This window comes from Cervus elaphus, chromosome X (assembly GCF_910594005.1).
Source record: "Cervus elaphus chromosome X, mCerEla1.1, whole genome shotgun sequence".
NCBI classification, from domain to species: domain Eukaryota; kingdom Metazoa; phylum Chordata; class Mammalia; order Artiodactyla; family Cervidae; genus Cervus; species Cervus elaphus.
In genome coordinates, this window is record NC_057848.1 from 99,148,373 (window position 1) to 99,162,816 (window position 14,444).

The 14,444-nt window shown below is 39.8% G+C and overlaps 1 protein-coding gene across 2 annotated transcripts in view; it reads right to left on the bottom strand.

Annotated features, from left to right (window-relative positions):
- The window catches only part of APOOL (apolipoprotein O like), a 99,094-nt gene extending 88,243 nt beyond the window's left edge, over positions 1 to 10,851 (bottom strand). The window contains exon 1 of one of the 2 annotated variants that reach the window (XM_043896462.1): positions 10,750 to 10,851. In XM_043896462.1, the coding sequence (XP_043752397.1) occupies positions 10,750 to 10,764 (15 nt within the window). In that variant the 5' untranslated portion in view covers positions 10,765 to 10,851. Of the gene's footprint in view, positions 1 to 272; positions 329 to 10,749 lie in introns of those variants that run through there. The other variant, XM_043896464.1, reaches the window with a different exon arrangement.
- Positions 10,852 to 14,444: the final 3,593 nt, after the last annotated feature.

Below are 14,444 nucleotides of genomic sequence, written 5' to 3' on the forward strand. Positions count from 1 at the left end.
TTCCCTAAAGTTACTATGATAATCATTTCAGGCTGTAAGTCAAATCATTCTGTACCACTTAAACTTATGAAGTTCTGCATGTCAATTACATCTCAATAAAACTGGAAGAAAAAAAAAAACTTTTAAGGTCACTCATGAAAGACAGGAAGACTGAGAAAATATTTCAGATTAAAGCAGATCAAAAAGGAATGATAAGGAAATGTCATGCATGATTCTAGATTTGGATCCTAGCCTCTGGGCTTCCATGGTGGCTCAGATGGCAAAGAATCTACCTGCAATGCAGGAATCGTGGGTTCAATCCCTGGGTCAGGAAGATTCCCTGGAGAAGGAAATGGCAACCCACTCCAGTATCCTTGCCTGGAGAATTCCATGACAGAGGAGCCTGGTGGGCTACAGTCCATAGGGTCCCAAAGAGTCAGACATGATGAATGACTATCACACTAGAAAAGAAAAGAAGACATTGTGCAGTGGGAGAAATTTGAATGGCATCTATGGATTGGATGGTAGCATTCTATCGGTGTTACCATCTCACATTGGGAGGCTTGCACAAAGGTTAAAGAACAGTATATACTTCTGAGGAAATACACGGTGAAATATTCATGGGTGAAATAGCAACATGTCTGCAACTTGCTCTCAGACTGATCAGAAGAGGAAAAATTTAAAAAAAAAGAAAAGGAAAAATTATAATAGAGGTGAAAGGGAGAAAATGGCAAAAGTTAACAACTGTAGATCTGATTTAAGATGAGTTCTTCGTACTCTTCTTTCAGCTTTTCTGTAAATTTGAAATTATTTCACAATGCTGCTAAGTCACTTCAGTCGTGTCCGACTCTGTGCGACCCCATCCCTGGGATTCTCTAGGCAAGAACACTGGAGTGGGTTGCCATTTCCTTCTCCAATGCATAAAAGTGAAAAGTGAAAGTGAAGTCGCTCAGTCATGTCTGACTCTTCGAGACCCCATGGACTGCAGCCTACCAGGCTCCTCCGTCCATGGGATTTTCCAGGCAAGAGTACTGGAGTGGAGTGCCATTGCCTTCTCCGTATTTCACAATAAATAATACTAAAAAAAGGCCAAATTTAGAAAACTCACATTTTCCCATTTCAAACTTAATAAAAAGCTATAGCAAAGAAGACAGTATAATACTGACACAAAGACAGAATACAGATCAATGGAACAGAATTGAGAGTTCAAAAATAAACCCTTATGTTTAGGGTCAATTAAGTTTTGATAAATGTGCCAAAACAATTTAATGGGAAGATGAATTGTCCCTGCCACTGCACAGCTGTGAATTTTTGTCATAGGAGCTCTATTGTGAATTTTGTCACAGGGACCAAAATTGCAATTTTGCAATAGGCAGAAATATACATATAAAAATACATTCCAAAGTTAAATGCAAATATTGGTTTTCAATTATTTATGCTGTTCCTTTCCTTCCGTTAGCACTGATGAGTGAATAGATATAATGGTAATTTATCTGCCTACAAAATTAAGTTCTGTTTAACTCTACTGGCTCTTTCATGATAAACACAAGGATTTGTGTTTCAATTAAACTAAGGTGGAGTAAATATTTCACTTTAACCATATTTTGATCAGTACAAAGATATGCCAAAGACAAATTATAAAATTATTTACCTAGTAAAGTAATACGAGTCATTCTTGTGGTAGAGGAAAAGAATAAGAAATTTAGGCAGGGGTGTATAATACTCTTACAAGAAGAGACCACAAATATTCAAAATAAAAAATACAATCTACCACCACTTGGCAACTAGAAGTTCTTAACCCATGGCAGGTGTTTAATCCATACTTGAATGAACTAAAAAGAACAATTATGAAGCAGTCTTATATTCTGTAGGCATTTAAACTATTTCCTCCTCTTTTCTCCCATAGTAACTTTTAGGTATCTTTTGTTTTGAATATAATTTGTGTTTATTTACCAGTTTCGGTTAGTAGAGTCCATTCCTTGAGGACAATATTTTGGTCTTGCTCTTCTTTACCCTCCTGCTTTTAAAATTGATTGATTAATTAATTTCCTTTAATCATCAAATTTCAATCTAATTTACACATCATAAGGTGGGTACTTTAATGTGTTTAATGATTAGATTATCTTTTTTTTGCATATTTAAAAAATGCATATTGTAGTAATGTGTACATATATTTTTAATTGTTGGCTTCCTAGGTGGTGCAGTGGTAAAGAATCTGCCTACCAGTGCAGGAGATGCAAGAGACAAAGGTTTGATCCCTGAGTCACGAAGATCCCCTGGAGTAGGAAATAGCAACCCACTCCAGTATTCCTACCTGGGATATCCCACGGACAGAGGAGCCTCGCAGGCTCCATAGGGTTGCAAAAAGTCAGACACAGTTGAGCACAGACACACATTTTTCATTATTACATATCTCATTTTTCCTTACATTTTAAAATAACATAAATGGTGTATTACAGTTATTTTGTTTCTTACCCTTTTTCATAAAACATAGCCGTCTGTGTTCATACAACCCATTTCTTCCATCTGATGTATGGTGTATACCCACCACATTTCACCTATCCACTGTCAGTGATAGATAACTACATTGCCTGAAACTCCCTGTCACCATAAAAAAACACTGTGAGGCATATTATTCTATAAGTGTTCTCATGAACTTGTATATCTTTGTGATATACACTCAAGAACAGAACTGCCATGCCATAGGATATGTATATACTTAATTTCACTGAATAAATCCCTACCAACATTTGGACTTAACTAGAATTCTATTTTTCTCTAGTTTAATAAAGTACTACCTCATTGTTCTAACATGCAGTTATCTGCTAATTGTTTTAAGCATCTCTTCATGGGCTTATTAGTTTTAGTTTTTCTCTTCTACATACCTTGTTTATATTTTGCTGATCTTTGTATCCCCAATGTTTATCACCATCTCCTACACATTATAGGCATTAAGACTTTTTTGTCAATGAATGTATAAAAGAACAAGAATGTATGAAAGTATAAAGTATCCAGAAGACTAGTTAACAGTATGGCTGTAGAGGATAATTTAAGATGACCCCAAGCTTAGAAGCTCATGTTCTTAAATGAAATAAGGAATACAGAAGAAAAATCAAGTTTGGCAAAGAGAAAGGAATTTTGCCCTTGTTGAATTTGATGCACCTAAAGATATCAAGTATTAATTTGGAAATATGAATGAAAGAGGTGAACTACAGAGCCAGACTAAGCAGGGGATATGGCAGTAGCAGTTAGCCTAGTGATATGAGAAGTCCCTGGTGAGTCTCAGAATGACTGAAAGAAAAGATCCAAAAACAGCCAGGCCAAATCTACATTAAGTATGCAACTCATGACTTAGCTTAGAGTACTAATATCGATCAAGTCTATATAACAGATGGTCTCATTCAGGGAGATTATAGAAATGGGTTACTTTTTCCCCCTAACATGTTCAAATTGTACTAAACAAATTTTATTATCTACTATAAATTGCTATTACACTGGTTGTCTCAATGGTCTTTTTTTTGTCCATGGGCAACCAATTTTCCAATTTAAATTATAAGACCTTAATAAGTTAGCTTTTAAAAACAACTCTAAATATATTCCACTATATTTTCAACAACCTTATTACTTACTTCTGGAAAGTATTCAAAAGTACATTGTACCAGAAAAACCATGAACACCAAAAGTACCCATCCATTGCCTTGCCCCTTCTAAGCAGCCCTGGAACACAGGTCACCATGCTATGAATAACAGGACTGATACTCTAGCCAAAACTGACTTGACCAGGATTGGTACCTGAGCCAAAGACAGCCAACAATAAACTGCCTTGCCAAAAGGCCTGATGTGCAATTTCTGCCCAAGAATGGTACTTTGCAGTGGTTTGTGCCTAGCCAACCTGATCAGATCCTGTCTCTAGGAAAGTCTGAATATGAATCACACAGAGTTAACAGAAGCAGAATAATCATGATAATGACTACCAGCATTGATACGGCATCCTGAATAGTTCTACTTGCAATTTCTTTAGCTGGTGAGACAGTTTCCTAGGCATTCTTCCTAACCTAAATATCTTTTCATTAAACTACTATTCAAGATAATTTGATCTTGCATCTGTTCTTTAGAACCTGAAAAAGCCTAGTACTCTTTTTCTCTAACTTGTATGAAAGCCACAAATTCCCTCCTAAACCAGTGGTTCTTGAACCTAGCAACACAGCAGAATCATTGGTGGAGTTTTAAAATATTAATATGTCCTATCTGGGATGGGGTTCAGGTATCAGTATTTTTTTCCAGAATGTCACATAGCAATAAGAATGAATGAACTAGCATATGTGTGTAATGGCTGAATCTCAAAAATATAATATTGGGTGAAAGAAGCCAGATATAACAAAGTAAATACTGCATAATTATATGTACATAAAGTTAAAAAAAGAGACAAGACTAATCTATGGTGGAGGAGGAGAAAAGGGGAAGTTTCTGGGCTGCTGGTAATGTTCTTTTATTCTTTTAATTTGGGTGCTGGTTGAACAAGTACGTTCATCTTTTGAAAATTTACTAAGCTGCTTGTGATTTGTGTACTTAATTGTATATATGCTATACTTCAGCTGAAAACAAGTTCCCATCAAGGAAAGAAAACTAGTTCTCCTTTGAAGTTCATACCACTCACCTATTCATGCTTAGCACCTGCCTCCTGGTCACTTCATCACATCGAAGATTTAGGATCCTGGTCAATAGCCTTCTTCTATACTCTGTCCAAAGAATGCTCAAACTACCGCACAATTACACTCATCTCACACGTTAGTAAAGTAATGCTCAAAATTCTCCAAACCAGGCTTCAGCAGTACGGGAACCGTGAACTTCCAGATGTTCAAGCTGGTTTTAGAAAAGGTAGAGGAACCAGAGATTAAATTGCCAACATCCACCGGATCATTGAAAAAGCAAGAGAGTTCTAGAAAAACATCTATTTCGGCTTTATTGACTATGCCAAAACCTTTGACTGTGTGGATCATAATAAACTGGAAAATTCTGAAAGAGATGGGAATACCAGACCACCAGACCTACCTCTTGAGAAACCATTATGCAGGTCAGGAAGCAACAGTTAGAACTGGACATGGAACAACAGACTGGTTCCAAACAGGAAAAGGAGTACGTCAAGGCTGTATATTGTCACCCTGCTTATTTAACTAATATGCAGAGTACATCATGAGAAACGCTGGGCTGGAAGAAGCACAAACTGGAATCAAGATTGCCGGGAGAAATATCAATAACCTCAGACATGCAGATGACACCACCCTTATGGCAGAAAGTGAAGAGGAACTAAAAAGCCTCTTGATGAAAGTGAAAGAGGAGAGTGAAAAAGTTGGCTTAAAGCTCAACATTCAGAAAACTAAGATCATGGCATCTGGTCCCATAACCTCATGGGAAGACAGTGGAAACAGTGTCAGACTTTACTTTTTGGGGCTCCAAAATCACTGCAGATGGTGGTTGCAGCCATGAAATTAAAAGATGCTTACTGCTTGGAAGGAAAGTTATGACCAACTTAGACAGCACATTAAAAAGCAGAGACATTACTTTGCCAACAAATGTCCATCTAGTCAAGGCTATGGTTTTTCCAGTGGTCATGTATGGATGTGAGAGATGGACTGTGAAGAAAGCTGAGCACCAAAAAATTGATGCTTTTGAACTGTGGTGTTGGAGAAGACTCTTGAGAGTCCCTTGGACTGCAAGGAGATCCAGCCAGTTCATCCCAAAGGAGATCAGTCCTGGGTGTTCATTGGAAGGACTGATGCTGAAGCTGAAACTCCAATACTTTGGTCACCTCATCAGAAGAGTTGACTCATTGGAAAAGACCCTGGTGCTGGGAGGGATTGGGGGCAGGAGGAGAAGGGGACGACAGAGGATGAGATGGCTGGATGGTATCACCGACTCGATGCACATGAGTTTGAGTAAACTCCGGGAGTTGGTGATGGACAGGGAGGCCTGGTGTGCTGCGATTCATGGGGTCACAAAGAGTCGGACACAACTGAGCGACTGAACTGAACTGATACTCTGTCTGCTGTGCTAAGTCGCTTCAGTTGTGTCTAAGTCTTTGCAAACCTATGAACTATAGCCCACCAGGTGCCTCTTTTCATGGGGTTCTCCAAGCAAGAATACTGGAGTGGGTTGCCATTTCTTCCTCCAGAGGATCTTCCTGACCTAGGGATCGAACACTCGTTTCTTCTTCTGCATTGGCAGGAAGGTTCTTTACCACTAGTGCCACCTGGGAAGCCCTCTTCTATACTCTAAATCCTGCTGTAACTCTGAGTGACTTTAATGTCCATGTGACTGAGCCACTCAAAAGCCTCACCTTGCTGTTCTTTGACTTCACCTTCTTAGAGCTTTCACTCCACTGCAGTTACACACTCCATGAGTACATCCTGAATTTACCATTTTCTGGAACTTGTTAACAGCTTAAATTATGAACTCAATAAGCTTTTCTCTGACTACAACCTCCTATTTCAGCTTTGATTTCCTTACTGTCCTACTCTGGTTCTTTGAGCCAATAATATTATCTACCACAGAAAACTTTTTGTGAGCATTAAGTGAAATGATGTCATCAACAGCATAATACAATGTCTGACACACAGGAAATGCTCAGTACATGGTAGCCATATGTCAATATTATGTATTCTATTATAAACAAACATTTTTCAGGACCCAAATTTTCCCCAAATTCACCCAACTTTTGGCATTAATGAAATCTGGCTTTTGACACAATATTTCTCCTGATCCTTTTAAATGAAAGCCAGTCATTCAGCTATTCTCTCTGATTCAAGAAGTCAAGAGGAAAGATCAGGACAGACCTTGTTCTCAAGGCTAATTCCACATCAGTGTTCTATCATCATATTTGCTCAAAAAGCTCTTATCTTTCAAAATGCATGTAAACTATTTTCAGAGTTATCTAACCAACATTCAGGACTCCTTTCTACATTATCCCTTATTATTAAACTCTGGGGCTTCAAAATTAACACAGATCATCTGTTTTACACCTTGGCCTTATAGATGCTTCATCAAGGTTAAGCCCCATGATCTGGACTCAGATCAGAGATTTCAGATTCAGATTGACCACTTACAACTGTGTGATTGTGGCAGAGTGCACACCTTTCTAAATTTCACCTTCTTTCCAAATTTCACCTTTCTCAGTTTCAGCTTCTTTACCTGTAAAATGCTCATAACAGCAACTACTCATTGGGCCATTGTGAAGCATAAATGTGAAAATTCACATAATGCACTTAGCAAAATGCCTAGTGCAGTAAATGTTCAATAGTTTAATAGCTGTAATCACTATCATTAATTTTTAGTAGTTCTTGGCACATTTCTCCCTGTCTCCAAACCTGCTCAGGTCTCCTGACATGTTTTTCCTCCAGTTTCATTGAGATTTAATTGGCATATAGTCTCCTACTTTATTTAAATGAAAAGACATCTTTTCTGGAACTTGCTACCACCATCTTAAGATCTCTTCCCTACTTTGACCATAACATTTCTCTTAAGAGTAATGTACACCTTCCTTTCAGAGGAGGCAAGGAGTAGTGGAAAGATCAAGGACTTTGAAGCCAAATATACCTGTGTTTGTGGAGAAGGCAATGGCACCGCACTCCAGTACTCTGCCTGGAAAATCCCATGGACAGAGAAGCCTGGTAGGCTGCAGTCCATAGGGTCGCTAAGAGTTGGACACGACTGAGCGACTTCACTTTCACTTTTCACTTTAATGCTTTGGAGAAGGAAATGGCAACCCACTCCAGTGTTCTTGCCTGGAGAATCCCAGTGGGGAGCCTTGTGGGCCGCCGTCTATGGGATCGCACAGAGTCGGCCACGACTGAAGTAACTTAGCAGCAGCAGCAGCATACCTGTGTTTGAACCTGGTTCTTCCACTTAGTAGCTATATGACCTGGAGCCAGCACTTTTTCTAAGCCTCAGTTTTTTCATATGTAAAATGGGGATATTACCCCATTTCTTAGGGTCATCAAAAATATTAAACTGAAATAATACATGTAAAGCAGCCAGTCAAAGTAGGTGCTAAATGAATGCCAGTTTCCCACTCCTTATCCTTTTCCTCAGTTCAGTTCAGTCGCTTAGTCATGTCCAAGTCTTTGAAACCCCATGGACTGCAGCACGCCAGGCTTCCCTGTCCATCACCAACTCCTGGAGCTTGCTCAAACTCATATTCATTGAGTTGGTGATGCCATCCAACCATCTCATCCTCTGTTGTCCCCTTCTCCTCCTGCCTTCATTCTCTCCCAGCATCAGGGTCTTTTCCAATGAGTCAGTTCTTCACATCAGATGGCCAAAGTATTGGAGCTTCAGCATCAGTCTTTCCAATGAATATTCAGGACTGATTTCCTTTAGGAAATCTTTTCCCTAACCACTTATAATCTGGGGATTCCCCAGATTATTGGCAGTAAAGAACCCACCTGCCAATGCAGGACATGTAAGAGACACAGGTTCCATCCCTGGGCTGGGAATATCCCCTGGAGGAGGGCATGGCAACCCACTCCAGTATTCTTGCCTGGAGAATCCCATGTGCAGAAAAGCCTGGTGGTCTACATTCCATAGGGTTGCAAAGAGTCGGACATGACTGAAGCAACTGAGCACAACACAACACAACCCTTTACAATCTAGGTTCTCACTCTACCACTTTACCTCACTTTAGCTCTTATTAGCATTATGACTTTGGGGAACTTAATTGAATTTTCTTAACCTTAGTTTTTCATTTGTAAAATGGTGATCATAGTATCTTCAACATAAAGTTGTCTTGATAATTAAGTGAAATAACATACACAAAGTATTTTAGCATGGTGCCTAGCCTTGTAGGAAGCCCTTAATAAATAGCAGCTACCAATGACTTATTACTGGCCAAATCAAAAAACTGTTCAACTGTCTCCTTCTCTAGGCTTCGGTGACAACATACTTTTCAGGTTTGCTTTTCAACCATTGACCAGTCATTCTCTCTCTGTACTCCCTCCATGAAGTATTTCTTTATTCTCTTCAACTAGGTGTGAGCTCTCTTTTGAAAACTCAGATCACTTTTTACTTCTCCTGAGGCAAGGCACTTCCTCTACTCTGAATCATCATCATTTGTTAAACAGTGCTTAACTTAATTTATTTTATCTCCCTTGCCTGACACTTATTTATTCATACAGAATTTATTGAGTACCTAATATAAGTCAAACTTGTGCTTAGTACTAAGGATACAAAAATTAACATATAATTACTGCTCTCAAGTAGCTTATCGTTTAAGAGGGTAGAATAGACAGTACATAGTCTATTACTTGCAGTGTGATAAGTCCAAAAGTAAAAGTATGCCCAGGGTCCTCTGGGAGCACAAAGGTGAGTTACTTAAATCAGACTGGGGAGATCTGGGACACTGTCTTGGAAAAGGCATTTTACATTTAGCATATGGGGAGGCAGTACACAAATCACTGTTAAATTAATCAGTGAAATATGAATAGGAACTAACTACATGAGGATGGTAAAGGGCACTTCAGACCAGAGAAAGAGCAGGGAAAAAGTACAGATGTTAGGAGAGTTCCTGAAAGATAGGAAAAGAAGCTGGAAAGCCAAGGCAGGATGGGCTGTTCTAGACACATGAGAATCTGACCTGACCCCAGAGGACGGATGATGGAGTGCCAATAAAGATTTTTAAGTAGTGGAGGGGCATAATCAGATTGGCATTTTAGTACTCTGGTAGTGCAGGGGAAAATTAATTCCATTAGAGCCAGACTAGAGGCAGAGAGTCCAGTTAGACGGGTGTTGTGGTAATTCAAATAAATTACGAATGCAGAAATGAAGTGAGAACGACTTATCAAGCCTGATACAGAGCCTGAATTATTCATATTTGTATCTCCTGCAAGCAGTGCATTTTACATTTACAACCTGCTACAAATATCTACCCATAGATATTTGTCTACTCATAGATATTTGTCGACTGCTGTTACTGAAACTTACTTAGGGAACTGCAGTTGGCAGCCAGTTGGGTCACTTCCTGTACAGATCCTTAAGTAAAAGGATCCTTTCGCATTGCAGAACTCAAAAGAAACAGGTTTGTTATTCAAACCCGTAGAGTAACAGCAGTGAATACAAACCCGCGCACCGCAGAGAGACCTCTCTATTCTGGTCTATTTTACCAGAAATAATTTTCGAACGAAGCCCTTCAAAGGGTCGTGAGGCCCCGCCCTATGCACCCAGACAAACGCCCACGCTTCTTTTCTCTTTGTTTTAGCTCGAGACACAAGTCTGTTTGCTGCTCGTCACCCAGCCAGCCATTTTCACCCAGCAGTTTCCCAGTTTTCACCCAATCGCAGTATAAAGTCAACAGCAGGGAACTGAGGAGAGTATAGTTCCAGGCTGCTGCTGCTGCTAAATCGCTTCAGTCCTGTCCGACTCTGTGCGACCCCAGAGACGGCAGCCCACCAGGCTCCCCCGCCCCTGGGATTCTCCAGGTAAGAACACTGGAGTGGGTTGCCATTTCCTTCTCCAATGCGTCAAAGTGAAAAGTTAAAGTGAAGCCGCTCAGTCGTGTCCGACTCAGCGACCCCATGGACTGCAGCCTAGGCAGGTGTATTGAGGCTTCAAATCGGTTAAAGATTCCCTGACCTTGCCAGTTCTCTCGCAACCTCATCTCCATCTCGCCCCTTGCTATGGGACTCCTTTCTGAAGTTAGGAGGACCCCTACTATGGTTATTAGAATGCTATCAGCACTCCCAAAACTAAGCAAGTTATTATTATTATTTTTTTACTTACCCTAAGGGCTGCCATAGCTGTGACCGCCTCCGCCCAAGTCGTCGAACGGAGAGCGGAAAGGGACAAAACAGTTCAACTAGATTCCACTTACGCTAGCCTCAGACAGTCCCGCCCCTCGCCGGCTGGCTCCGCCCTTTCCCCCGCCCTTCTAGTGCTGCTCTGCGAAGCTGCAGCAGTTTGTCCTCTCTGGGGAGAAATGATTTATTTAACTTTGTGATTGATTGTCACTGTCCCTGATAACACCTTTCAGAATATATTCTCCATAGTCCATATGAAAGTTACTTTTCTGGGTGCAGAACTTTTCATTACGTTAGTTGTTTCTGGGATATGAGATTTTTCTAGCTAAGGACTTAGAATCCAAGTTCAGCTGTCTTAATAAATACTGATAGTGAAAGTCGCTCAGTTGTATCCGCCTTTTTGCGACCTCATGGACTATACAGTCCATGGAATTCTCCAGGCCAGAATACTGGAGTAGATAGCCGTTCCTTTCTCCAGGGGATCTTCTCAACCCAGGGATTGAACCCAGGTTTCCCTCGTTGCAGGCGGATTTTTTTACCCTGAGCCACCAGGGGACGCCGCCTTAGTAAATAGTCACAAAAAGAACGGGTTACTTCTACAATTGGTGGGCAAGTTCATACAGTCCAGTCTAAGACTATGTGACGAAGCGCCTACTATGCGCCAGGCATTTGTTCAAAGTAGAGAATAATGTAATGCCTTCCCTCACGGAGCTTATGATTCCAGGAAGAAAAGAGAAACAGACAAATGTTACAAAATGCCAAGTGCTACGAAGGAAAATAAAAACAGTATGGGGATGGGGTGTGAATTTACTGATTTCAATACATTAGGGAAAGACATTCTGATATGGTGACATTTGAAAAAAGTCCTGAAGGAATTTAGGGAAGAACCTTCCATGCAGAAGCAGCAGCAATTAAAGAAAAGCCAATGTGTCAGACGTGGCTACATCTGATGGCATTGACTTAATTTAAGGTGAGAAGAAAAGTATGTGTAACTTTTAAACAAGGCATATGGTAAACCTCAGTGACTTTTGATAGCCATACTAAAGAAAGCAAAGCCCCTTTACTTCACATGGTCAAAAAAGCTGCCAGCCCAGGTGGGATGCATGAGACAAGTGCTCGGGCCTGGTACACTGGGAAGTCCCAGAGGAATTGGGTGGAGAGGGAGGTGGGAGGGGGGATCAGGATGGGGAATGCATGTAACTCCATGGCTGATTCATGTCAATGTATGACAAAACCCACTGCAATGTTGTGAAGTAATTAGCCTCCAACTAATAAAAATAAATGAAAAAAAAAATAAAATAAAATAGAAAAAAGAAAGCTGAGATTTTTTTTTCTTTCTTTTTTTTAAATTTTTTATTTTAATTACAGGAAAAAAAATTGTGAAAGCTGAGATTTTTAAAAGCTAAACTCAAAGACTGATTCTTTGGGTTTCTGAAATTACTTCAGTTGAATTTATACCTAACCTTGATAGGTCATTTATGTAAAAATTTACAGCTTTGAGCAAGAGAGACATTCTCTCCTGATATTTTTAAGGGGGCTATCTGGGAGGATCTGGAAGGCTAAGAGCATTCAAAATCCCTGTACCTTTCTCTCTGAACTACTCTTAATTCCTGATACCAATTTCTGTATTGGTTAGCATTCTTTGTTGACAAGCAACAAAGCCCAGCTCTGGATGATATAAGCAAAAATGGAACTTATTTTAGACAAATAATTGAATCAAAAGTAAAGCTAAATAACTAGAACTTTAAAATGTCAAGAACCAAGATAGCAATGAGAATCTAAATAGGAAGAACTAATCGACAATCAATTCCAGGCTTTATTGTCTAAAAGTATGTGTTCCAACAATTTTTAATTATTACAAAGTCTGCTTATTGGGCTCCACTCCATCCCTGTCCATCTGCTTACATCTTCTATAAATCTTAGTTGTAAGCTACAGTTGTTAGCAATTTTAGCTAACATTAATAAATATAAAATAATTTTGAAAGATATTAGCCAATAAGCCAAATTAAGAGAAATTCTGGAGACATAGGATCAGAAACATGAGCAGGGATCAGTGAAGGCTTGGATGCAGGCAACACAGTTAGGGTTGTTCCACAGAATAAGTATGCAAGTCTTTCATCATAGAGGATTAGAATGCAAAAGTAGTAAGTCAAGAGATACCTGGAGTAACAGGCGAGTTTGGCCTTGGAGTACAAAATGAAGCAGGGCAAAGGGTAACTGAGTTTTGCCAAGAGAATGCACTGGTCATAGCAAATGCAGTCTACCAAAAATGTAACAGATGACTCTACACATTGACATCACCGAATGGTGAAAACCAAAATCACACTGATTATACTCTCTGCAGCAAAAGATGGAGAAGCTTTACACTGTCAATGAAAACAAGATATGGCTATGACTATGGCTAAGATGATGAGGTCATTATTGCAAAATTCAGGCTGAAATTGAAGAAAGTAGGGAAAACTAATAGATCATTCAGGTATGACCTAAATTGAACCACTTATGATAATACATTAGAGGTGACAATAGATTCAAGGGATTAGATCTGGTAGACAGAGTGCTTGAAGAACTATCAATGTAGGCTTATTACATTGTACAGGAGGTGGTGACTAAAACTATGCCAAAGAAAAAGAAATGCAAGTAGGCAGAGTGGTTGTTTGAGGAGGTCTTACAAACAGCTGAAAAAAGAAGAGAAACAAAAGGCAAAGGAGAAAGGGGAAGATAAACCTAACTGGATGCAGAGTTCCAGAGAACAGCAAGGAGAGATAAGAAAGCTTTCTTAAGTGAACGATGCAAAGAAATAGAAGAAAACCGTAGGAGAAAGACTATAGATCTCTAAGAAAAGTGGAGATGCCAACGGAACATTTCTTGCAAAGAAGGGCACAATAAAGGAAAGAGATGGCAAGGACATAACACAAGCAGAAGAGATTAGGAAGAAGTGGCAGGAATACACAGAGGAACTATATGAAAAAGATCTTCATGACACAGATAACCCTAGAGCCAGAGATCCTGGAGTGTGAAGTCAAGTGGGCCTTAGGAAGCATCACTATGAACAAAGCTAGTGGAGGTAATGGAATTCCAGCAGAGCTATTTCAAATCCTAAAAGATGATGCTGTTAATGTGCTGCACTCAATATGAGAGGAAATTTGGAAAACTCAGCAGTGGCCACATAACTGTAAAAGGTCAGTTTTCCCATCCAAGTACTAACCAGGCCCGACCCTGCTCAGCTTCCGAGATCAGACGAGATCGGGCGCTTTCAGGGTGGTATGGCCGTAGACAAAAGGTCAGTTTTCATTCCAATCTCAAAGACAGGCAATGCCAAAGAATGTTGAAACTACGATGAAATTATGCTCATTTCACATGCTAGCAAGGTAATGTTCAAAAATCTTCAAGCTAGGCTTCAGCAGTATATGAACCAAGAACTTCCAGATGTACAAGCTGGATTTAGAGAAGGCAGAGGAATCAGATCAAATTGCCAACAGCTGTTGGATCATCGAAAAAGCAAGAGAGTTCCAGAAAAGCATCTACTTCTGCTTTATTGACTACACCAAAGCCTTTGACTGTGTGGATCACAACAAACTGTGGAAAATTCTTAAAGAGATGGAAATACCAGACCATCTCATCTGTCTTCTATGAAACCTGTATGCAGGTCAAGAAGCAAAAGTTAGAACTGGATATGGA